The sequence below is a fragment of the Mastigoproctus giganteus genome, chromosome 5 (genome assembly GCF_048544385.1).
Source record: "Mastigoproctus giganteus isolate SK-2022 chromosome 5, ASM4854438v1, whole genome shotgun sequence".
Classification (NCBI taxonomy): Eukaryota; Metazoa; Arthropoda; class Arachnida; order Uropygi; family Thelyphonidae; genus Mastigoproctus; species Mastigoproctus giganteus.
Genome location: NC_143579.1, coordinates 102,107,591 through 102,135,376, shown reverse-complemented (window position 1 = coordinate 102,135,376; position 27,786 = coordinate 102,107,591). Strand labels below are relative to the sequence as shown.

The window sequence follows — 27,786 nt, the reverse complement described above, 5'->3', positions numbered from 1 at the left end:
CTGAAAGTCTAAGAAATCTTAAACTGCAAAATACTCTAACCGCAGATATGGAAACCAGGCGCCTCCGTAGCCAGGTGGGAAGGAGCAGTAGTGCGTAGCACACGCTTCTTGATTAGACCGGGGTTCGAGCCCGTCACCACCAAATATGGAGGATGCGGAAAGGTCAAGGAATGACCACCGCATATCCCCGAGCAATATGGCCTTAGTTGCTAATGCTCCTAAAAACCAAATAACAAAAAAAACAAAGATATGGAAACCGATGACAAAACACATAATGATGAAACCGTTTTAGAAATACACGCTGAAGAAGACATGGATACTGCACGACCCACTTTCCCGAGAAAAGATAAAATAAAACTGGATCGCCATAAACAGATTGGCTCTAAAAAAACAGTCAGAAACACATACTTCAAAAACTAAATAATGGATCAATTGATTCAATGGAATTGTAGAGGCCTCCGTAGCAACATAGACGATATTCACGATTTGATAAATCAGCATCATCCAGTAGGCATCTGTCTACAAGAAACGAATCTTTCTCCGCAAGTGACACTTTCAGTTAAAGGCTATACAATATTCAGGCATGACAGGATCTCTCCACATGGTAGTGTAGCTATACTGATTGACAGGAAAATCCCTTCCAGACGTATTCCCCTACAAACCACATTAGAAGTTGTTGCAGTACGCCTTGCTCTTGGTTCAACGCTTACACTTGTATCAATATATATCTCGCCAAATCAGAACTACTCGATAACTGAACTAAATGACCTTATCCTACAACTACCCTCCCCTTTCTGCATATTGGGCAATTTTAATGCGCATCACCAGTTATGGGGATCTTTGCAGACAGACAACCGGGGACGCACGATAGAGGCTTTTCTTGTGAAGAATAATCTCACTCTGCTTAACACAGGCTCCCACACCTATGTTCATTTTCCAACAGGCTCAACCTCTGCTATAGACCTGTCAATATGCTCACCCACATTATTTCCAGACTTCGATTGGAGAGTCTCAGAGAACCCATTAAATAGTGATCATTTTCCTATAATCTGTAAGCTCTGTACAAGGAGAAACTTACCAGTAAGCAGTCGACCTAAATGGAAATTCTCAAAAGCTGACTGGAATAAATACGCATCCAGTATTACACTAGAGGATGATATTATACAATGTCACTCCGTAGATAACACCGTTAAACACATCACAGAACAAATATTGACAGCTGCTGCTACTACCATTCCTCAAACTTCAAATAAAGGATCAAAACACAAAAACTATTGGTGGAACTCTGCATGTAACACTGCTAAGAGAGAGAAGAACAAGGCGTGGAATCAGTTTCGAAAAAATCCAACCACTGCTAATCTCATTATATACAAGAAACTAAAAGCCCATGCCCGCTACACCCGGCGAAAAGCAAAAAAGGAATCTTGGATTCGTTTTGCTTCATCTGTCACTAAAGACAGAAGTGCAGGACTAATCTGGCGGAAAATAAGATGCCTTACTGGTAAGTTTCCATCAATTCCTTCCCCAATCATTGTCTATAAAGGACAGGAGATAACCCTTCCAGAGGATATTGCAAACATCCTTGCGGAATCTTTTGCTCACCATTCTGCCTCAACCGCATATGATCAAACTTTCCTAAAAGCCAAAACAATAACTGAAAAATATAAAATAAATTTCGGAACGAAGTCAGCCCTCTCTTACAATAAACCATTAACCATGTATGAATTAGAAGAATCCTTAAAAAATTCAGCCAATAGTGCACCTGGTCCAGACGGCATATATTACCTAATGTTAAAGAATCTAAATGAGGACACATGTTACTCCCTCCTAAAACTTTTCAATCGAATATTTGTTGCAAATTATTTTCCTATTTCCTGGAGACATTCTGTTGTTCTACCCATTCCAAAACCAGGAAAAGACCAATCAGACCCGCATAATTATAGACCAATCTCACTTACTAGCTGTCTGGGTAAGACTCTGGAAAAAATGGTACACAGTCGCCTCACCTGGTATCTTGAAACTCAAACTACTATGAACAACGATCAGTTTGGATTTCGTAAAAACAGGTCTACCCTAGATCTTATGATTAAGGCTGAGGCAAATGTGCGAAATGCATTCATAAAGAACGAACATTTGGTCATGGTGAGCTTAGATATAGAGAAAGCTTTTGAAACCACGTGGCGTCATGGCATCCTTCGTGATTTACATGCCCTAGGACTAAGGGGGCATTTACCATCATTAATTCAGAGCTTTCTCGAATATCGAACCTTTCAGGTTCGTTTTCAAAGTTCACTCTTGAAAATCTGCATACAGGAGGAAGGAGTCCCACAAGGGTCAGTCCTCAGTGCCACACTCTTCGCAGTTAGAATACACACTCTAACAACAGCCATCCCGAATTCAGTAGAGACTTATCTTTATGCTGACGATCTTACTATATCCAGTCACTCGCAAAATATGTTCTCCATTGAAAGGAAACTCCAACTGTCAATAAACAAAACGCAATCATGGATGTTAAAAAATGGCTACCGACTATCTCCTCAGAAAACCTTTGCTATACACTTCTGCAAGAAACAAAAACTGCACCCTGATCCTGAATTGCGCCTTGGAAATCATGCTATTCCAGTCAGTGACAATATTAAATTCCTAGGTTTAATATTGGACAAGAAATTAAACTTCCTGAAACACATACAGCATGTACGAACTATTTGTTTGGAAAAAATGAATATCCTTAGAGTTCTTTCTGCAATATCCTGGGGAGCTGACCGATACTCCCTTCTTCACTTATATAAAACCATAATCCGATCCAGACTAGACTATGGTGCACCTGTATATGACTCAGCTAGAAAGTCAGCATTACAGTCCCTAAATACCGTTCAACACAATGCACTTAGAATAGCTCTAGGTGCCTTCCGAACATCTCCAGTGCATAGTCTATATATTGACGCACATGAACCTCCATTATCCTTAAGGAGACAGATGCTGCTGCTAACGTACGCTGCAAAACTTCGGAGTATGCCCTCACATCCTATCTGTCCTTACCTCTTTAATCCGTCTTTCATAAATTTCTACAGGAATAAACCAAATGAAAATAAACCTGCTGGAATCAGATTGAACTATGTTGCTCAGTATTGGAATGTCCCACTCGACAATATCCACCAAGATACCGGAGAAATAGAGCCTCCATGGTCCACTTTTAAAACTTTATGTGATGACTTTTTTCGAAAATGGGGAAAACAGGCGCTGAACAATGAAAATATACAGCAACTACATTTAGCTCATGCATCAGCAAACAAACACTGTCTGCAAATATATACTGATGGATCCAAATCTGATACAGATGTGGGCGCTGCAGTAGTTCTTCCCACTTGTACAATCTCTCAAAAACTTTTCCCAAGTTGCAGTATTTACACCGCTGAACTTCATGCAATAAAAATGGCTATCGAACACATTAAAAACAGGTCTAATGAAGAGATAATAATCTATACCGATTCCTTAAGTGCAGTAACCTCTTTACAACATAAATGTCCGAACTCTCACCCTATCCTGAAAGAAATCAGAGCAGAGTTAATTAATCTCACAGAGCATAACACAGACGTAAGATTCTGCTGGATTCCCGGGCATGCTGGAATCCAGGGAAATGAAAAAGCAGATAAAGCAGCAAAAATTCCAATCAACCCAGTGTCTTCACTTGTCTCGATTCCTTATATGGACTGTAAACTCATCATAAAACAGTTATGTATTGACAAATGGACATCAGTATGGCAGCAACAGACCCATAAGAAACTTTTCCAAATAAAGCAAAAGCCACAATACTGGAAATCTAGTTCACGATTAAACAGACGAGAAGAGGTTGTCCTTGCAAGGACACGAATTGGCCATTCCCATCTGACCCACCTCCATTTGTTAACAGGGGATCAACCTCCTCACTGTCGACATTGTTCTGCCCTACTTACAGTGAAACACATTCTCCTCGAGTGTCCCTACAATCATGCTGCTCGACTAACAAATTTTAAATCGGTTTTAACTCAAAACAGTTCATTAGAGATGAATCATATTCTCAGTGATAACGCAAATTTTTCCGATTTATTTAATTTTTTAAAAGAAATTCATTTATATGAACTTATCTGACATATGACTGGAAAAAAAAAAAAAAAAAAAAAAAAAAAAAAAAAAAAAATATATATATATATATATATATATCATTTGCAGAATTACTGTGACAGGCACAATTTGGCCTTAGTTGCCCTTGTGCCAATAAACTTCCATTAAACCAACCAACCAACCAACCAACCAGCCTCTCTTGCCTCCATATGATGGGACCAGAACCCTGGGAGAAGAAAGCCAATCTTCCCAGGGCTAAAAGGAACAATAATGGACAAAACAAAACAGTTCATCTCTGGATCCTTTGATCCAGTTTTCTCAGACAAAAGTGGCCTAAACTGTCCCATGCAAAGAGACAAAAAAAGGAAGAATGGATCATGTGATCCCCTCTTTTTTTTTCAGTGTTGCACTCCTCTACAAACTAACCTTTCAGAGTAAGCTTTCTCCATTTTTGTTTTAGAAATGTCTTAAAACTGTGGCTGACTCTTCAAAAATGGTTTGGCAACTAAGATCTGGAGATTTACTAGTGGAAATGACTGAAAAGACATGCCAATAGACTTGAAGATAAGTACCTTTGTTGGAATTTGCACAAGAGTTACCCTACATGCAACCCTGAACTTGAACTAAATGGGTTATTTCAGAATAGGATCTGTTAAATGTATTGGAGAATGAAATTATTCATAAACTAAGGAATCAAAATGTGGTACCCACCAAAAAATATGGAAAGTGTTCCAACTCAGACAGTTATACTCACATATAAAATGCCAAGTCAGCCAATAACTATAAAAGCTGGTTACTTAAAATGTAAAGTTCAACCCTACATACCCAATCCAGTCCAGTGCTTTAACTTTCTCAAATTTCGTCACCTATAAGCATTCTGCAGCCACCTATAGCCATCTGTGCCTCACGTGGATCAAAAGAATGCATGTACAAGGTTGCACAATTAAGTTTCGAGGCTCATTTTTTATTTATTGCCAGTTGGGTTGTAACACACTATTGTGACATAGTAGGAGACTACTTGGCCAAGTGTCACCTCACTATGTTTATTAGTAAGTGAATAACAACCTTGTGAAGTTGCACGTGTCTAAATTTTTTAGCTGTTAAAAATGGAAATAACAATTGAGCAAAAAACAAATGTGAAATTTTGTGTTAAAATGGGTAAGAAATCCATGGAAATAAGACAAGCATACGAGTTCTCCATGTCTAAACATAACATGATGAAGTAGCACAAAAGGTTTCATGAAGGGAGGGAAGCAGTGGAAGATGACGAATGGTATAGCATGCCGGTTACCAACTATCCAGACAAAATTGGTGAGAACTTTGCAACACTGGTGAGGTCCAATTCTGATCGTCAGTTAACATGTGCCATGAAAAGGGAAATGGTTTGTCAAATTTTATAAGAAAAACTGAACATGAGAAAGTTTGTGTTGAAATTGGTTCTGTGCTTGCTGACGTTAGAACACAAACAATGGCGATTGAACTTGTGCAAAGAATTTTGTGAACAGATCAAAGAAGATAATTTTTTGACATGTGTTCTCACAGTAATGAAATTTGGTGTTATCAGTATGGTCCAAAAACAAAACACCAATTGATGGAGTGGAGAACATCAAACTCGCTCACAAAAAAAATCTCAAATGTCAAAGTTAGAAACAAAAACTGTGTGTGTTGATCTGTGTTTTTGATATTAGAGTTGTTTATTAAAAATTTGTGCCAGAGGGGGATGTATGGGCAATCAGAAATTTTACCTGTAAGTGCTCAAGAGAATGCACACAGCAGTCAAAAGAAAAAGATCAGACTTGTGGAGATGGATTTTTCACTATGGCAATGCTCTAGTGCACTCATCACTCATTGTTTCTGAACTTTTGGCTCAGAAACAAATTACAACCATGGATCACCCTCCCTATTCTGCAGATGCGGCACCCAAGTGATTTTTGGCTTTTTTACAAAATTAAAAAATTACCTGAAAGGGAGGCATTTTACAGATGTGGAGGAAATCAAAACAGGCTTAAAACAGATTTTGGAGGATTTCACAATTGACTACTTTGGCAGCTGTTTCAATCACTGGTGAATGTGGTGGACAAAATTAGAGGGAGAATGCTTTGAAACTGTTTCACATTTGTATGATTAAAAATAAATGTTTAATCTTGAAACTTTAATTGTCTGACCATGTATACAAATTTAACACTGAAACACAAAGCTGTCCAAACTGCTAAGGTAATCATTCTGCCTTTTCTAAGGAATGCATCTGATGGAAATGAGATAAGAATATTCAGAAGTATAAGATACTGTGCAGAGTGTCATATTGAGAGATAAAGAAACAAGTCGCAATGCCCACTAATCCACATATGAATCAGTTACTGAATGGCTATATTTTTTAGTAACTCAGATCAACTTCTCGGTTCCACCAAATATTTCAGTATCTGGTTGGGCAAGAAAATTACTGATTTTCTCATAAAAGAAACAACCTACCTCCAAGTATGCAACTCAAGAAATAAATATACTGGTAACAATACCTCCAGTTAAGAATCCTATTCAGCAACCAACAGAATGAACAAGAGCTTTGAAATAGGTGTAAGACACAAATTTAGTACCAACACCATGTACATCAATGAAAAAGAGATCAAATCAAGATGATTCACTTTTTGAAATTCATCTAGAGGATGATAAGAACTGATGTGAACATAGCCGGTCACTCTTCCCAAAGAAAGAAAAACACGAATAGATAGGTACAAACAAAATTCCTCACATAAGCAAAAACACATCAATAAAAGTCTATAAACAATGCACACACACACACTGATTATTGTGGACTTCATGCTAATTTAGATGATTTATACAATCTGTTAAGTGAATATAAGCACATTGTGGTTTACTTACAAGAAAACCTGACCAATACAATGTCTATGGCAATAAAACATTACACTATGCATAGAAAAGATAAACTTCTGTAATATAGCAGCACTGTAAACGAATTCTGGAACTCCTTCTGGACTCATTCAAAAAGAGAGGAATAAATGCTGAAATCTGTTTCATAAACTGCTAATCTCATACACTTCAAGAAAGCAAAGGCTAAAGCTAATCATATGACAAGTGAACAAAAAAAAAAAAAAAAGCGAGGGTGCATTATGTTACCACCATAATGTACCCATGTGATTGCAGTACACCCTATGTTATTTTAAGTTATGTAATATGTAATATATTATAAAATCATGTCTTATTATTATAAATTTATCATTTATAGACTTAATAAAAACACTTCAAATATTAATTATTCAGTTACTGAACAGTGACTACACAGTTCTCTCCCACTTCAACTTTCTATTTTTAAGAAATTTCAAAGGCAAAGATAAACAATTACACCTACTATATCAGATAAACGTAAACAAACTGTTGTTTTACATTGCAGTCACTATTTGCGAAGAGATTAACAATAGAATTAATGAAGCATACATTTTTATACCGTAACCTCCCATTTCACCTCTTTGCACTCAGGTGTCCTGAAGTGACATTTAAGTCCCCAGATCATGCAAGCACTGCATGACCACCCTATTATAATGTAGCTTAAAACCATTGCATCATCAGTACAGTTTAGTATTATCGTTAGTAGTGTAAAATGATACAAGAAATGAAGCTTTATACAGCTTCAGTTGGGAAAAAAAAAAGACACCTCCCATTTCACCTTATCATTCCCTCTAATAGAATGGTTTGTTTAGTTATTCCTTAAATTTATTTAATCTATCAACTTCCACAACAGATGGAAGTTTGTTCCAGCAATCAACCACTCGCTGGCTAAAGGCAAACTTCTGCACATCTATTCTGCAACCATCCTTCCTCAATTTGAATTTGTGCCCCTCATGTGGGATCTGAGCAAGAGGAAGAATCCCATCAGTATTGAGCTTGCTCAATCCATTCAAAGCCTTAAACACCTCAATCAGGTCATCTCACAGGTGCCTAGTCTCCAGATGCTGCAAATTTCAGAAATAAAGCCTTTCTTTGTAAGAGCACCCATTTGTTCCCCACACCAATCTTGTCGTCCTTCTATATACTTCTTCCAGCAGCGCCATATCCTTCCTAAAATGAGGCCACCAGACCTGTATGTAGTATTCAAGATGTTGCCTGACCATTGCCTTATACAGTGGGATAATCACCTCCTTATGCCTGCCAGCAAAATTCCTGTATATCATTGACAAAACCTCATGAGCCTCCATGGAAGCCTGTCTGCATTCCACAGAGAACTTCGTATGAGACTGGACAATTACTCCCAGGTCTTTTTCATTTTCCACTATCCTGAGTGTAGTACCACACAGCTGGTGCATTACTTTGTTGTTCCTGTCCTGCTACCCATATGCAGTACTTTGCATTTATCAACTTTAAACTTCAATTGCCATTGCTCAGCCCATCTGCCTAACTTTTATAGATCTTCTTGCAGTAGCATAATGTCATTACTGAAATTAACCACCCTGCTAACCTTTGTGTCATATGCAAACTTGGATATTAAGCCTGATATGCCTTCATCAATATCATTGATTAATACAACATTAATACAGTGAGCCTAACATTAAACTCTGAGGGACTCTGCTAATAACATTAGTCCATGAAGCAAAATGTGCGTTGATTACCTCTGCTTCTCAACCACCTCTTGATCCATAGCAGCAACTTGCCCTTAATATCACCCTACTCTGATTTGTACAGCAGTCTTTTATGTACAACAGTATCAAAAGCTTTCCCGAAATCCAAGTATATGATATCAAAATTATTTTTTGCATCTAGTTCCTTTGTGGCTACATATCCAATCAAATTGGTCAAACAAGATTTCCCCTTAACAAAAGCATGCTGTGGCTGAAGTATAATTGTGATATCATCTAGATTATCCTGTATTATTTCTTTTACCAGTGACTCCATTATTTTCCCTGGAGCAGCAGAAGTTAAACTAACAGGTCTGTAAATACTCATGTCTCCTTTGATCCCCCTTTAAGCCAACCGGGTTAGCCGGGTGGGTAAAGTGCCTGCCTGGCAACCCAAAGGTTGCGGGTTTGATTCCCGCCTCAGGCTTGGATCAAAGTACTGCAAAAACCTTGGGAGGTGCAGTATGGCCACAGCAGCCTATGCACCAAAAAAAAAAAAAAAAAAGATCCCCCTTTATGAATTATGGATACATTTGCACATCTCTAGTCTGCGGTGACCTCCTCTGAATCCAAGGATGCTCTCATAATTATGGCTAAGGGTTTGCTTACTTTCTTTACTGCCTCCTTTAATATAATTGAATAGATCCCATCCACTCCAGATGCCTTTCTTATGTTTAACTTCGGCAATTTCTCTTCCACCTTTCCTCTCAGTTATTACTTCTAGGTGACTACAAATCTTTTTTGACCCCCCCCCCCCCAATACATATTCAGTTTGTCACAACCTGAGCAGGATCATCAACTGTCAAACTATTGATATCAAGTGGACCTATTTGACTCATCACCCTTCTCCAGTGTTTACATAAGGAAGAAGTCTTTGCAGTATTTCTTTGCATCTTTTGCCCAAGATTTCTCATAATCATCCTTCGCTTGCCTAACCTCCCATGTGACTCAATTACAGGGCAGTTTGTCTACCTTAGGCTGCTGTGTCACCCGATAATTTATATGCATTCCATGGATTTTTATTCTCTGCCTCGAGTGTCATAAGTTCATCTGGCATTAGTTTACCTTGAAGAGTATTTCTTAGTTGGTATGAAAAGATTGGTATCTTCTATGACTAATTCCTTGAATGCTTCCCATTTAGAATTTTCTGATGGTAACATCATCAGTTGTTCCCACTATATGGAATTTCCAATCTGTCTGAGACCATTGTAGTCACCTTTATGAAAGCAAAAACCCCTGCCTTTACTCTTGATGATAGTTATATCTTTAAATAAATCCAAAATCGATACACTGTCTTATGCCAAGTAGTTGTTCTTTTGTCTGAAGATCCTTAATGCATGAATAATCACTGCTGATAATCAGATGAGGAGTATTACTCTCTGTTGTTGCCTCTCTAACAGGCTTCTGTAGAAAAAGGTCATCCAATAAATCCACAAAACTCTTGCTAGTCTGTAAGAGACCAACCCATAAGTCGAAGTCATTTTCTGGAATGTTAAAATCTCCCATTATAAAAAATTCTGATTTACTGGCCCACTCTATTTCTCTGTATAGCTGTTCATTGTACTCATCAGAGTAATTAGGGCTATTGTACTCATCAGAGTAATTAGGGCTATTGTACTCATCAGAGTAATTAGGGCTATCTCATTTTTGCTTTCCCATTGCTTGTGTCACACCAAACTGACTCAACATTGCATTGATCACGCATATCAACTGGATGTACTGCTTTAGATTTTGTGTGCTTTTTAACCAAGAGCATAACCCCCACCTTCTGTCTGTTCTTTCTGTATACATTGTATTCCCCATATTCAAATTCTGCATCCCTTCTGAGTGACACCATGTTCCTGATATCCCAACAATGTATACAGTTGTCTACATTTGATGTCTTGACCAGCACTTCAAATTCATCAAATTAATTTGCTATGTTCCTAGCATTGGTGTAAGTGCAAGTATACATTTACTGTGTTTTTACTCTTAGTTACCCTAACACAGCCCATGTATTTACTTGTTTCATGATGAGTCCCAGCAGTCATTGAAATCCCCAGGGCCTTGATTTCAAGGCGCTGGGGATTTCAATAGAAGTAGTGCAAGAATCACTTTCACATCTGCCTGTGGTTGTTGCTGAACAATTTCAACTCAAAAGATGCATAAAGAGCTGAAAAAATGGCCAACTAAACATTATAGCAGAGATTTCCTCCAAGATATGGAAGCACCTACAAGGACAGCAGATAATTAATGCTGGCTGGGACCAGTCATAAATACAGGGAACATTTCTCTGTGCAGAAATTCTACAATTGTCATAAATATGATCACACTGCCAGAGACTGCAGTCAGAAAACACCTGTCTGCAGTTCCTGGCCATTACTGTAAAAGTTGCAAGAACATAAATCAGCAGTCAAAGTGTCCTACCTGTAAGGCAGCATGGCTGACTGACCATTGCCACAGAATCAGGGATAATAAATGCCCCTGTTATAGAAAAATTATAAAATGAATGCAATCTAGGGCCAACTATGGGCCACTTTGAAAATATAAATGTGACTAGGGCTTGAAAATTTATCCATTTGAATGCTCAAAGAGTAAGAACTGTTGTTGAACAAATCAAACTCAGACTAGAAGAAAATGATATAGATATCTTGGTACTCCAAGAACCCTAGACACACATATAGGTAGAGTTCAAGGATACCCAAGAGGCTATAAAATCATAGAATATACCTCAGGTGTTCCTTCTACTGCAATAGCAGGAAAAAACACTGATCTTATGGTCACAAAGGTGAATCACCTCTGCTTCCCAGTGGCAGTGTGTGCATACATCACCAGTGATGTAGGACAGTTTTATGTTATTTCATTGCATTGTAGACCTGGTGAAGATATAAATTCCAGCATTGAATACCTACAAACAGTTACAGCTCTAAATGCTAATATAATAGTCTGTGCCAATGTCAATTTCCAGTCAACCTTATGGCATAGCTGTGTAGAAGACAGGGCAGGCACCCATAATGGCCAAGTTCTTACAGAATATATTGCTACCTCTACATTTCAGGTGTTAAATCAACCATACAACCTGCCTACTTTTAGCAGTACCATGTGGGAGAGTGACATTGATCTTGCCACAAATACAATAGCATGCAAAATTTCAAATGGTGTCTCCAGCCAGCCCGAACTACATCAGATCACAGAGCAATAACTTTTAATTTAAACACACAGCTTAAGATAGCTAAGCAGTCTCTACCAGATATAAGACTGTAGACTCTGAACAGTTTTTGATAACAGGAAAATGGTATTTTGGTCCACTCCTTTAGTACACACTGATCAATTTGGCTACTAATTGCAGTCATGTTGGTCTGGCCCAAACTCATCCTCCTCATCCCAAAGATGTTCCACAGAGTTAAAGTTGGGGTTCTGGGTAGCCTAATGAAAATTTTGCATGCTCATAACTTCAGACAAAATCCCTACATGATGCATTGTTATGTTGAAACAGAATACCACATGCTATTCCTTGTTCCAGGAACAATAATCAGTGGTCCAAGCTCAAACCGGAGGTATAACACTGATGGTGGTTGCACCTCTGCTAAACTTCACATTTTGGGACAACACCCTCTGGTAAATAACATTCTCTGAGATTATTAATGCAAAACGATTACATGTCTCTATTATTATTATTGAAACTAAAGTTTATTTTTGAATTTAGATATTTTACTTTTATAACATATAGTAGTACAGTCGATTCCGGTTATTTGGGACACATCAGGACTAGTGCATTTTGGCCCGATTAAGCAGCTACCCCAATTATCCGGAGTTTCACATAAAAAAATTAAAAATACAATGGATCCCTGCTTTACAATTGGTTCGCTGTACAATCAAATCACGTTACGATGGAGTCACCATAGTAAAGTACCGCTCACTATACGATGTGTAGTAAGCACCAGTCGTTGTGATCACGTTTGTGAATTGAATTTTAATTCTATTAAACAGCGATTCTAATTAGCGAAAATAGGAGGAATATTATCCACAGGCTATAAAAGTAAAGATATATTAAGCACAAATTTACCCTTTATTACCTTACCAATTAAAAAATTAAATGATACTTGAAAATCGGAAGAATATACATGATAATCGGAATAATTAATACTTTCGATGCTTACTGTAATATATACATACTAACTAGTTGACATTTCTGTTCATTGACATTTGTGGGTGGGGGTTAAAATTTAAAACAGTAAAAAGATAAGCAACCAATAACAACATGGCACACACAAATTGCAAGTAACACAATACGCTATAAATATTTTATTTATTTTTTTGTTTTTTTTTAAACTAAACTGCTGCAGTTATTAAATATAATTATTTATATGCAAGTCTTACAGATTTGGTCAAGATCTTGGTGCTGCCCATGAAAAGTTAGTCATGATAGCAAAGTCTTTTGGAACAGCCATTATGCAATAAACTTTGCTCCTCTTGACAATTGTGAATATTAAATCCTTTTAAATTTAATTACACAATTACCTTTATCTATATGTTAATTAATGTTAATTGATTAATTATTATCAGCCTATGTTTCCCTCTACATTAATTAATTATTACCAGCATATTGGATCATACAAATTAAAATAAACACGAGATGATAAATTACTGCATCACTCCCTCAGTTTGAGCATCCAACGTACAAACCTGTGCAAGCAAGCAAAGCAGCATAAGAGAAAGTTACAAAAATGATAATTTAAATTTTATAATGGATATAGTGTTGTTAATCAAAAAAAAAAAAAAAAAAAAAGGATTCTTTTGTGGCAGCATTATGAAATGCTAAATATTGCAGATATTAAATATGGTAATGTGAATCATCTATATTATGAATGCCCTCCATGATGGTATATTGGTTTAATCACATCACTCGTTTGGAGAGGTATAAGTTTAAGTCCTCTCATAGACTGGTGAAATTTCTAGCCTCTTCAATAGTTGGCTTGTAGTTAGTCAATCACTCAGAGGGAGTAAGGATTTTCCCTGTAAGTTCCAGGTTTATCAACCCAATCAAAGCCTATAACACACACTTCTACAGACATAATCATAGTGGTGCATTATGGTCTAGGTCAGTGGTGTCCAACCTTTTCCCGTATGGGGGCCGTATTCAAAATTAGATTTGTTTCGGGCGCCTCTGTAGCCAGGTGGGAAGGAGTAGCAGTGCGTAGCACACGCTTCTTGATTAGACCGGGGTTTGAGCCCGTCACCACCAAATACGGAGGATGCGGAAAGGTCAAGGGAATGACCACTGCATATTCCCAGAGCAATATGGCCTTAGTTGCTAATGCTCCTAAAAAACAAATAACAAACAAACAAACAAACAAACAGATTTGTTTCGCAGGCAGACAGACAGAGTGATTCGAGAAAAAATTGTCACATTTTCTATATCTTGTTACTCATAAAAGTTTTTTTTTTTTTCCTCTTCTTTTTCGTTTTTTCTTTTCATGCTATATATAAAAAAATGTAAATTCTCAGCACGTTTATGTGCAACAGGCATATGTCAGTGATTTATTTTTTAGATTTTATTAAAATTATAAAAATATGACTGACTTTTGTTTGCTTTTTTTAAATACTATACTTTTGTTTGCTTTTTTTTAGATACTTTACTTTTGTTTCTGTTTGAAATACTTTACTTTTGTTTCTGTTTGAAATACTTTACTTTTGTTTCTGTTTATTATTATTATTATTATTATTAGCCACATGGTGCAAGGAAGCCTGAGGCTTATACTGCACCAGCCAAAAAAATAATTTTTTTTTAACCCTGAGAGAGAGAGAGAGAGAGAGAGAGAGAGAGAGAGAGAGAGAGAGAGAGAGAACAAGGGTCAGAAGTAAAAGGGAATCACCAAGAAAAAGAAGATTGATGATATCCAGCTCAGGACCCTGGGTGTGCCAAGCCCATACTCACCAGATGTGAGCCCCTGGGGTAATACTTCACTTTTGTTTTAAAAAAAATGCTTTACATTTGCTTTTAAATGCTCATTTTAGAAAATTTACAATCTGAAAAGGATTACTACTTTCATTATTAAGGTGAATAAATAAATATAATGATATCCTAAAATTGAAATATTTGAAAATTTTATTAAGTACAATACACATTTACTGGACAAAAATTTTATTAATTTTATTAAGTACAATAACATTTACTGGACAAAACTTAACATTTCATGAGATGATTGAAACTGGATATTTTTAAATAATTGTTCAAAATTTGGTTGCAAATTTGTGATGCCAATCTCAATACATAATGAAGATTATGTCCTGATGGTATTTCTCGATGGAGCTCCAGGTCTTTATGGTATTTCTCCACTAGTTCTCAAAACCTGCACTCCTGAACTTACTCCTGTTCTTTGCGGCCTTTTTTCACTTTCTTATTCCAAAGGTGTTTTTCCTTCTGCTTGGAAATTTGCTCATATCCAGCCAGTTCCTAAAAAGGGTGACAAGTCGCTCCCATCCAGTTATCGTCCCATTGCAATTACTTCTACTCTTTCTAAAGTAATGGAGAAATCAATTAATCACCAACTCTTAAACTACCTAGAAACCTTCCATCTAATCAACGATCGCCAGTATGGATTCTATCAGCGTCGATCCACTGGTGATATTCTGGCTTATGTTATCTATTTATGGACAAATTCAATGGAAAAGTTTGGTGAAACACAAGCAGTTGCTCAACATCTCAAAGGCTTTCGATCGTGTTTGGCATAAAGGTCTTCTAAACAAGCTTCCATCTTATGGTTTGCCAACTGATTTTTGTAATTGGTTTTCCAGTTTTCTCTCTGATTGCTCACTGAGAGTGATGGTAGATGGCTCTCTGTCTTCTAACTTCTCCACTAATGCTAGTGTCCCTCCCCCCAAGTTCAGTTCTTTCCCCCACTCTTTTCTTCTTGTATATTAATGACCTTCTAGTGACTGGAAATCCTGTCCATAATTTTGCCGATGATAGCACATTGCATTTCACTTCTATTTTGAAAAACCTTGCCCTGCTCAATCAGCTTCCACTTCTCGATTATCCACTACCAATTCCTTAAATGCTGATCTCCAGGTCAGGTAACTCTCCAGTGGGGGGGCAAAGACAACTTAGTTGATTTCAATCCTTCTAAAACTCAGTTTTGTCTTATATCTCGCAAAAAGGATTCTTCTGCTCCTATGCTTATCTTTGGTGACACTTCGATTTCTAGGCAAAATGATATATCTCTTTTGGGGATTACCCTGACTTCTAATCTCTCTTGGCACAAGCACGTTACAAATATCACTTCCTCTGCATCTAAAAAACTTGGTTTTCTCTTTCGCTCTCGGCATTACTTTTCTTCCAAACAGCTACTCACTCTGTATAAATCGCAAATCCGCCCTGCTATGGAATATTGTTCCCACATCTGGGGTGGTGCCCCCAAATCCTCTCTCTCAGGCTTCTTGATTCCATTCAGAAGAGGGCAGTTAGGTTAATTAATGATTCATCTCTAACAGAGTCTCTGCACTCGCTGTCTCATAGACGTACTGTTTCTGCTGCATGCCTCTACTACAGATACCTACATCGGCACTGTTCTTCTGAATTGGCTTCTATAATTCCCGCTCTCTCTTTCAAAACAGTTTGAACATGTGCCACCACAAACCAACATGCATTTACTGTCCAACTTCAAACTCACAGAACCAACTTTTCATCTTCCTCATTTATTCATTTAATTGTTGTTTTCTGGAACAACCTTCCTTCATCTGTATTTCCTGAAAATTACAGTGTACAGAAGTTGAAGTGTAATGTCAACAAATATCTTCTTTCGTCTTCTCAACCTCCAACCCATGCACGGTACTGTAGGTTCTAATACCTCTCATGTTTAGTATTCTGTTTCTTTTTAAATATTTATTTGATTTTACGATTGAAAAAAATCTGATTGCAAGCATACGTTGATCCGAACAAAGTAGCCATTTTCATGGCATTTTCTTTTATTAGCAGAAAATCTTCAGATGGGAAAGCCTTGTAGAATTCAAATAGTTTATTTTTGCAGTGTATGTACTATTTTTGAATCATATTTTGGCTTGAAGATCAATAATTTCAAGTTGCAATCTGGGATTGTAGTTTTCAGCCATAGAAGTAAATGGGTTCTCAAACAAAAGCTTATGTTTTTTAATGGGATTTTATATCAGAAAATCGACTTTCAAACTTGTCAAAAAGTAATTGTAATAACGAAAGGCAACAATTCTTTGGAAATGTGTTTCTCCTTTAGCTCAGTACAACATTCAGAGTGAACTAAATTGTCTTGCTCAACTGGGATTTAAATAATAACAACTTATTCTGAAATGATTTGATGCCACCAAACAAATCAGACCAATTTTCCTTTCCCTTATAGTTTTCAATTAAGAGCATTTGAATGGCTAGAAATGTATGTATGAATTGCACGATCAAACAGCCACTCCATATTTGATAGTTGTTTGATTGGTTTCCCTTATTCTGTGTTGAAACATTCAGTGATGTTTCAACAGCCACATTAAGGCCACGTGATCTTGTAAAATTTACAACTGAAATAACCTCTTCATAATGTGTTGGAGATCCAATACTTCCCCATAAAAAGCTTCTTGATGCACAATGCAGTGAATTCCAATCGGAGTTTCAGCTTCGATATCTAACATTTTCTTAGTTATTCTACCCATAAGCCCAATTATATTTTTTGCAATGCCAGTTGTGACTCCTACCAGGTTTTTAATATTTAATCCTAACTTTTACTTTCCTTCTGCTTTTGCTAAAAATTACAAAATCTCCAGCCTTCCAAAAGTCAGAGGTTTGCATCTGTGGACATGCCATAAAGATTTGTCTTGATTATATACTTTGAATAAAATATTCAGCCATTATATTTGAACAGTATAGTAAATATTATTCTTTGCATTATGGTACATTTCAGAATGCTGTTGAGTGGAAGTTTGGGGTCTGTAATACTGGAAAAATATGGATGGCCATATGTATTCAGAACTATTGGTAAGTTACATTGATTTTCTATTAGAGCTTTGATTTTCTATTACATCAATTTTATTTTCTAACGGATTTAAAAAATAAAATATACAACAATCTTTATTCACAATATATGCTCTTTAACAATAACAATCAATTTGAATGAATGGTAACATGACACTGCATTCTTAGCTAGATGTTTTAATGCAAATTTTGCTAATTACATTTAAAATAATTTTGAGATAGCTGTATGTTTCAGGGCTTTCATCAGGCTTGTCTTTAATGGCAGAATAAGCCTAATACTATAAAATAAATTGACATTTGGCATTTAACTAAATTATACAGTAATACCCCGAAGTTACGCAATAGGTGGGTCCGACGAAAATCGCGTAAGTCGGGGTACAACTTTGCATATAAATACATATAAATTTTGCTTAATTGGGACCAAGGACTAACAAAAATACTAGTTTAGAAGAAAAATATTAATAAAATTGCAGTTCTTTATACATATTAATACAAAATATGTATTAAAAAAAACAAATGACTTACGTAAAAAAGTTATTTCGATGTCGATGGCTTCATAAAATCTAACAAATTCGTCTGACGACACAGCGCGTTCTTTTTTTCACGCAGAATTTCTTCGTAGCAAGCTAATAATTTTTTTATTCCTTGCTTTGTAGCTATAACGCGTTCTTCGTTGGAGTCTATGTTTTCTAAAATTTTTAAGCCCTTTACAATTGAGCCCTTTTCAATTTTCAACCTGTCAAGTTTGCAATTGTCATGTGCTTTTCGCCGTTGCTTCATTTAGGCCTGTAGCACGTGCAATATCACATGGTCTTTCATTTCGCTCAAAGCGTTTCACAATTTCATATTTTTTCTCTATCGACAGAGGTGGACTGGCCATAAGCCTTACCGGGGAAACCCCGGTGGGCCAGTGTGATTTTGGCCATAAACCATAGTATGAGGCCACTATAAATTTTCCCGGGTAAGAATTTTTGACCCAGTCCGCCTCTGTTTATCGATAATTGCTTTTCTTTTTCTCTCTGAATCTGCAGTGTCTTCACCAGGGCGCTTCCTTTTCACACCTTTTAATTAAGTATTTTACTCAATTTTAGGGAATAAAGCACAATTACAAAACGAGGAGGCACGCTTGACACGCATAAACAAAGCTGCGTGCATGTAGCAACTGAATAAACAACACCATAAAGGCAGAGATACACTATTAACACCTCACATTTCTAGGGGTTACTACCATAAAACAATGAAAATCCAGTTGCGTTTCTGCTAGTGAAATCTGTTATAAACTGGTAGTAAACTCGATCTAATTGCATTTGCGATTATACCGATCTGGAATTGTGTTGGTTTTTACGTTATTATGGTGAAATGTGTTTCCCCTTCACTGATATAAAAAACATAAAAGCAGCAAAGTTGAATTTTGTTCATCTTTCGCTCTCATTCTCCGCCGTCGCACCGTATATCGATAACATATGAAAAACGACCTTGAAGATAGTGGGCGGCAGCGTTGCCAAACGAAAAAAATCAAGAACCGCGTAACTCCGAGTTCACGTAAGTCGGGGTAGCGTAAGTCGGGGTATTACTGTATACAGTGGACCCCCATTTTACGATTGGCTCACTGTACAATCAAATCATTTTATGATGGACTTTCCATAATAAAATGCTGTTCACTATACGATGTTTAGTAAGCAGCGGTCATTGTGATCACGTTTGCCAATTGAATTTTAATTCTATTAAATGGCGATTCTAATAAGTGAAAATAGGAGGAATGTTACCACAGGCTATAAAAGTAATGATCACAAATTTATACTTTATTACATTACCAATTAACAAAATTAAATGATACATGAAAATCGAAGAAAATTTTCCACAGATTAGCAAAATAAAAATAAATTTACACTTATGTACATAGCTTACTTAATACTGTAATATGTACATACTAACTAATTGATATTTCTATTCACTGACATTTTTGGGAGGAGGGAAGAATTGTAAAATTTAAAACAGTAAAAAAGATGAGCAATCAATAACAAAGCATATGGCACGCACAAATTGCAACTAACATGATACTTGCAAGTGAGATATGTAGTAACAAGTTTACGAAGCTTAAAAAATAGGAATGAAGCGAAGAGAAGATTCTGAAAATTTATTTATATTTTTTAAATGATTGAAGAGGAGGGGAAACACATTTCGCTATAATAACATAAAAACCCACAGGATACCAGCAATTGGTATTATTGCAAATGCAATTAAGATAAAGTTACTACCTGTTTATAATAGATTGCATTAACAGAAAAGCCCAATAAACCGGAAACTGCAAATTGTTTTTATTGTTTTATGGTTGTGACCTCCAGAAATGTGCTTTAGAAAAATATCACAAAGGCATTCAAAATTGATTCTTATAACCAAACATATGATAACGATGAAAGTGTAGTTTTTATGATTTTAATTGTTTTTTTTGAAATTAAAGCTGCTGATTCCACTAACCAGTGTTCATGTTAACCGGCACCTATTTATTTCACTGTACAATGGGATGGGCTTATGATTGTCTCCGACCGGCCCACGTCGTCCCTCCTCTCAACCAATATAAGTATTTGTTAATTGTGTTGGCCGCATGTTTTTTTTTTTTTTCATCCTTTAGTTGAAGTGATTTTTTTGTGTTATGCTTTAATCAATTTTTCAAATCAATATGTGCAATTTACATTATAAAAATCACCTTTTAGCTTAATTATATAGCAAAAATTTCAACTTCCAAGGTCTTGGAATGAATTACCAAGAAACAATGTGTTATTGGGTTCACGTTATGATATTTTCATGATGCGATGGTGTCTCTGGAATGGATTAATATTGTAAAGCTGGGTTCATCTGTATATGTTTCTGTAAAAGCCTGAAATCTGGTAAATCCTATTATTTACCAATTTGTTTTGGTAAAAGCCTGAAATTCAGACTTTTACTGCCACAAATTGGTAAAGTCTGTTTAAAATCAAAATGAAAACCTTATTTAAAAAAAATAAATAACCAGGAGATTATTTACTTTTCTGATTTTTAAACAAGGGCATAGGAAAGGATGTTTCCTTTCTCCAAAAGATTGTTGGTAATAGTACACAAAGGGAGCCAATGATAATTTCCTGTTTGATTCACTTTTCAAATTTTTAAACAAAGGTATGGAGGATATATCATTTCCTCTCCCTATGTACTTGTTTAAAAAATGGAAAAGTGAATGAACCATTGATGTGGAATATTTCCAACTTTTATTATTCTAGGCGCCTCCATAGCCAGGTGGGCAGGAGCAGCAGTGCGTAGCACACACTTCTTGATTAGACTGGGGTTTCAGCCGTGACCACCAAATACGGAGGATGCAGAAAGGTCAGGGATTGACCACCGCATATCCCCGGAGCAATATGGCCTTAGTTGCTAATGCTCGTAAAAACCAAAACAACAACTTTATTATTCTAAATGTAGTGAATATGTTACCCAGACAACCTAGTGGAGATATGACATATATTCCTCCCATGCTCTTGTTCGAAAATCGGAAAAGTGAATGAACTATTGGTGTGAAACGTGTGGTCAATTCATTGCCAGTGGCAGATCCAGCTTTCATATTTTGTTGAGAGTGGGGAGGGGCCAGAATAACAGCATATAAAAACTGTTCTATTTAGAGATAATATATTTTTGTTTGAGATGCATGTTTTGCATAGCATGCAAAACATGCTTTTGGAATAATCATAGGGGAAGTAATAACAGTTACCCCTCTCATCATGTTTTTTGTTCCTAATCTTGTCTTCTAATTGGTTTAAGTTCATACTGATCTAATATGTTATCTGCTCAGTAAGATATGGTTAGAAAAATTATCCTAAAACTTGGGATGGCCCTGTGATTAGCCGTGAAGAGAGCCAAATTTTTTGGTATTGTGGGAGACTTCACTATACTGGCACTCCTGCTGGAGGGTAGTTTATCATGGTTAGTATTGACAAACAGCACATCGACAAACTTGTTATAATTTGACCATTAAACATCAGCAGGCATGGTCCATATTGGTTTTTTCTTATATACAGTTAGTCCCCGACTTTTATTTTCTTTCCCATACAAACTATGTTGGATAATAACCTGCGTCGTAACTAGAATCTAGGTAAATAACCAAAGTTAACATTTCATTTTCTGTTTTAAAAATTCTAAAGAAACATTCTACATGTGTTTGAGACAGGTGAACTAAGTCAAAACACTTCAGAGAAACCCTCACAAAGTTCAAGTCACGTGGATGGTATCCCATCAGCTATTTTTTTGAAGATTTACACTCTAGACACTCTAGCTCTCTGGTGCCTCTGTAGCCAGGTGGGTAGGAGCAGCAGTGAGTAGCACACGCTTCTTGATTAGACTGGGGTTCATTCCCGTCACCACCAAATACGGAGGATACGGAAAGGTCAGGGAATGACCACCGCATATCCCCGGAGCAATATGGCCTTAGTTGCTAATGTTCCTAAAAACCAAATAACAAATAACAAACTCTAGCCCTTCATCTCTACATCCTTTCTTTCTGGATTGTAGAGTCAGTTCAGTTTTGTTTGAGAGTGAAGTGGAGCTTTTGTTTGCATTTTGTATGTAATATTTGTTGCACATGTCGGGTTATTGTGGTGAAGTTGAAATTCATGTTGTCCTACCATTTTCAATGACTTCACGTCATACTACCTTCATATGTCGTAAGGTGTGACAGCATCTCTTGTAACTTAGCCCTGTGAAGTTCTTTACAGAAAATTTCATTTTGACCTTTATCATGGTGCCATCGAAGAGAATAAGTGACAGCGGTTCTAGTAAATTTACAAAGAACAGGAAAGCAATCAATTTGAATCGGAAAATTAAAATAATAAGGATGTATGAAAATGGTCAAACATTAACAATTATTGTGTGAAATTTAGATTTATCAGTGTCAACAGTGAATACAATAATAAAGGACAAAGACAGAATATGTGAAGCAGTGAAGGGATTGGTACCAATTTTAAATTTTATAAAAAATTAGTCTTTGTTCATGTCTTTATCCAGTGCTGCCCAAAGTAGTCCACAAAGAGAAAAGGTCTTCAGTCAAACAGCAGTAGTAAAGTCATCCAAAAATAAGATCAGTAAGGCTGGAACAAGTTCTAGATATAAATTTGTTCTGCTAATCTGCAGTAGTATCAGAAGTCGCTGGTTGATGATGGTATCACTGAGAAGAGGAAGGATTTAGTTGTGGAGAGTCATTCAACCTGCATGGCTTGTATGGGAAGCGATTTGTCAGAAGACAAAAATCGGCCTGACTGCATAACACCGAATGTAAAGTTCCCTGCTGGTGAGATGGTCTGGGGATGTATAACAAGCAAAGGGTGGGGTAAATTAAGTTTATTGATGGAACCGTGAATGCAGGAAACCCACACTGCTATCTTGGAGGAGGAGTGCCTGAAACCCATTATTAGGGATCACCACACAGATGTTCAAGTCTAAAACTGCATTTTTCAACAGCACCTTGCCACACAGCAAAATTGGTAAGTTTTATGCTATTTAGATTTAATGATGAGTTTGTCTTCGTGTCTCACAAGGCTTAAAACATACACCAATGTTTTCCCTTGTTTTTCTCCATTATGGTGCAGTCATACCTCAGAAATGCTGGCATTACAATGTTGGACTGGTCTGGGAACAGTACATTTGAACCCTATTGAAAATTGCTGGTACAAAATGTCATCTAAAATTGCTCATAAGAAGCCAATAAGTAAGATTCAGCTGCAGGAGAGCATTGTAAAGGTGTAGTACCATGAAATTGGGTAACCGTATATACAAAAGTTGATTAACTCTGTGCCATATTGTTGCAAGGGTGTAATTGCAGCTGAGGAGGACCAACAAAATATTGAGGACTTATTTTGCTGATTTACAGTACATAATACTATTACGTACTGTAAATCAGCAAAATTTACAGTACATAATATTTTACACGTAAATGCAATAAAATGTATGTTTAGTTGTCATGATTGCCATTTGCATGATTTCTCATATTTCCATTAATTACGTATTTTACCCTTTGGGAAGATATTTATGGCAATTGGGTATATCAGGTGGAGTCTTTTTATTGGATTTCATTCACAGAATTATATATGTGACAAATGCATTTCGAACATTTCTACAACCAACAATGCAGTGCAAAACATATTTTCAAAATTCACAAGTAATGCAGGTTTTTTGTCTGCCACTGTGTATATATATATATTTGCATAACGACATACAGCTAAAAGTGGGATTCACAAAAACAAATGGAAATGTTGAAAAATTACATCCAACGTAATAGCAGAGTTCCCCCCACCACAAAAGCTTAAAAATACCTTGTTATATGAGGTTTTCCGCAATTCTTTAATCGTGTAAGAGTGAAACCACGTTGTATAAGTATCATGTTGTGTGAGGATTGCCACAATTTATCAGTCGTGGTAGAGTGAAATAGTGTTGTAGAAGTACTGTGTTATACGGGGGTTGCCTGTATAGTATTTTTATAGTATTATGGGGAGAATTATAGTAAGATAATCTGGTTAAGATATATGTCTCGATAGATCTATAGAAAATGCATAGGACAATATAATATACAAAACTTAACCTTCACAATATTAGCAGTGGACAATATGTTTGCCGCAGTCCTTTTCACATCTGTATAGACTCTAATCATAACCACATTATAATGGCATCACAAATAGAAATATAAACAAAAGATATTTATTAACGGTTAAGGCAAAGCTAAGTAATATTTGACAGGTGCTCTCAAAATATTCCAAAATGAGCATTTGCAACCTTTATACAACAGTTTTGGTAAACACGACAATTATGGCTGAATTGCTATCAGAAGCCCTCAATTTGCTTCAATTTATTTTAAATGGAAAACAAAATGAAAAGTTCACGAGGTGCAAACTAATATTTAGTTGGACCGCCTCTGGCCCTGATGAAAGCAGCACACCATTGAGGCATTGACAAGATCAATTTCTGAAGATAATCAACTGATAGTTTGTGGTTCCAAACATGAATTATGGCTTCCTTAAATTCACGAAGATCTTTGGTTTCTTTCTGGCAACTGTAGATTCCACACCATGCCAACAGTTCTCTATAGGATTCAAGTCCAGGCTGTTTCTTGGCCAGCTAAGAGTTGTAATGAACCATTCTTCCAATTTGTAATGAACCATTTTTTCACCTGTAACAAATGTAAACACATTACTGCCGAACCTCTAATGCAGAAATGAAGCTAAAGTAACTACAGAAGTGCCTACTTACACTTTTCACCCAATGACAAGGAGCAGAATCGTCCTGAAAGATGCAGTTACTTGTCAGGTTGAAATGATCTCTAATGGTTGGCAGCAATTTGCCTTCCAATATAGCCAGGTATCCATTGGCATTTATGGAACCTTTTATAAACTGCAGGTGACCTAATCTGCGATACGAAATGCAACCCCCCCCTTATCATTTGGCTGGTAGGGAATTTCACTGTAGACACCATACAGTGTGGATGGTATTCTTCATCCCGTCTACGGTGAATCGTTTGTCTCCCATTAGAGCCATGCAGGTTGAATTTCTTCTCATTCGAGAAAATAGCTGACTTCCACTGCTCGTGGGGTACATTTGACATGCTCCTTACACCAAATTAATCAGGCCTTTTTGGTTTTTTTGTGAGAGGATGATACTGCTTTTACTGAACTAACAAATCAAGTAAATGCAGAATACAATCAACATCTCACAACCAATTATTTTACAAAAATAAACACATTTCATGTCATTTCTTAGGATGGCAGGCTACAAGTCCATTTTTGAAGAGGTGTCTTTTGGCTGTTACTGCAATTGCTCCCACTCCTGTATGTTCTTCCCATTCTCTTTTCAGCTCAGATGAAGAAGCTTTGCAGTTTTTAAGCATAAGTGCTTCAAAACGTGGTCCTGTTTTGGCGTAGAGGCTCATTTGCATCTGGTTTCTTTTTTCTTATCAGCAGAACCAGTATTCTTGAGTTTGGAAAGAAATCTACTCACTGTCGACTGATTACAAGACACTATAAGCAGTATGATGGGAAGAACATCCTTCCTCATGTAAAGCGACAGTAGCACTCTTTCTTCGTGGCGTCAACTGCACGTAACCTGAACACAAGCAAGGAATAACTGCAACTCTTGCAGAGCATGCTTATATAGCTGAAAGTAACAGCTGATGCACTATTACATCATCACCTATGTGTGAAAATCTTATTTGATGCAATATGTAAGAAATATTAGTATTAGTATTAGTAACGGCCGCATGGTGCAAGAAAGCCTATGGCTTATGTTACACCAGCCAAAAAAAAAAAAAAAATCCGAACAAAACAATGATAAAAACAAAAAAAAAAATAAATAAATAAAATAAATAACTAAATAATAATAATTAATAAATAAAAAAAATAAATAAATAAATAAAAAGGAAATTAAACCTATCATCCTATGCACTTCCCTTACCCGAAAGTACTATTGCATATACTTTCGTTATTCGGACAACAAAATTAGAATTTTAGGGGGTGATGCACTTTCTTTGAACACCAGTGTATATCTCTGTGAATGAAATCCAATTAAAAGACTCCACTTGATATACCCATTTTCCATAAATATCTTCCCAAAGGTAAAATGCGTAATTAATGGAAATATGAGAAATCATGCAAATGGCAATCATGAAAACTAAACATACATTTTATTGCATTTACGTATTGCATATACAAACTGAAATGACAAGTTAACATAATAGTATTATGTACTGTAAATCAGCAAAATAAGTCCTCAATATTTTGTTCCTCCTCAAGATGCAATTACCGCCTTGCAACAATCTGGCATAGAGTTAATAAACTTCTGGAAATACAGTTGCCCAATTTCATGATACCACATCCTTACAATTCTCTCCTGCAACTGAATCTTACTTGTTGGTTTCTTCTGAGTAATTTTATAGGACATTACGTACCAGCAATTTTCACTAGGGTTCAAATCTGGACTGTTGCCGGACCAGTCCAACACTATAATGCCAGCATTTCTGAGGTATGACTGCACAATAATGGAGAAAAATGAGGGAAAACATTGGTGTATGATTTAAGCCTTGTGAGACAAGAAGACAAACTCATTATTAAATCTAAATAGCATAAGACTTGCCAATTTTGCTGTGTGGCAAGGTGCTGAGTCCTGTTGAATAATGCAGTTTTGGACTTGGACGTCTGTGTGGTGATCCCTAATAACGAGTTTCAGGCACTCCTCAAAGATAGCAGTGTAGGTTTCTACATTTAACGTTCCATTAATAAACTTAATTTGCCCCACCCCTTTGCTTGTTATGCATCCCCAGACAATCTAACGGGCCAGCAACTTTACAGTCGGTTTATGCAATCAGGATGGTATTCCTTCGATTTTCGTCTTCATATCACTTCCCATCTGAGCCATAAAGGTTGAATTTCGATTCATCAGAAAAGATGGTGTCCCATTGCTCTTTTGTCCATGAAACATACGTTTTAGCCCAAGCAAGTCACTTCCTCCTCATTTGTTGGGTCAACAAAGACTTCTTCAGCCGATAGGCATGCAGACCACATTCCGAACACTGTCTTTGGATAGTTCGTGCAATTGTTTCAACACCAGTGACCATCTCCAAGTCAGATTTTAGATCAGGAGCACTAGCATGACGATTCAAAGGCATGGCCATTTTAAATATCGATCTTGGGTTTGGTTTGGTTTGGATTTTATTGGCGCATTAGCGACTAAGGCTATAATGCGCCAAGACCATCGATCTTGGGTAGGTGTAGTCACTCTTATGACCTGATCCAGGGCTTCTCTGCAGATCACCAGTTTTGCACTTTAATTTCAGCACCTGGGATACTGTTGACTGGTGGCAGCCTATTTTATCAGCGATAGCAAGGTGTAGTTAAGCCCTTCCTGGGACAGAGCAACAACTGCACTTTTTTTTTTTTCTTGGTGTCAACTGAACATATGGAGCCATGCATACACCCCTGCAAAACAGGATACTAATGAGTGTATACCCTTCCAATGCCATATTTATAGAAACGGCTGATGCAATTCCTTGCAATTAATGTCTAATGCAATAGAAGCATTATCTGA

At 36.7% G+C, this 27,786-nt stretch overlaps 1 protein-coding gene across 4 annotated transcripts in view; it reads left to right on the top strand.

Annotated features, from left to right (window-relative positions):
- The window catches only part of MFS18 (major facilitator superfamily transporter 18), a 299,997-nt gene that overhangs the window by 110,519 nt on the left and 161,692 nt on the right, over positions 1-27,786 (top strand). For all 4 annotated transcript variants that reach the window (XM_090373372.1, XM_090373373.1, XM_090373374.1 and 1 more), the window contains one exon: positions 17,627-17,700. In XM_090373372.1, coding sequence (XP_090229498.1) covers positions 17,627-17,700 — 74 coding nt within the window. The remainder of the gene's footprint in view (positions 1-17,626; positions 17,701-27,786) is intronic.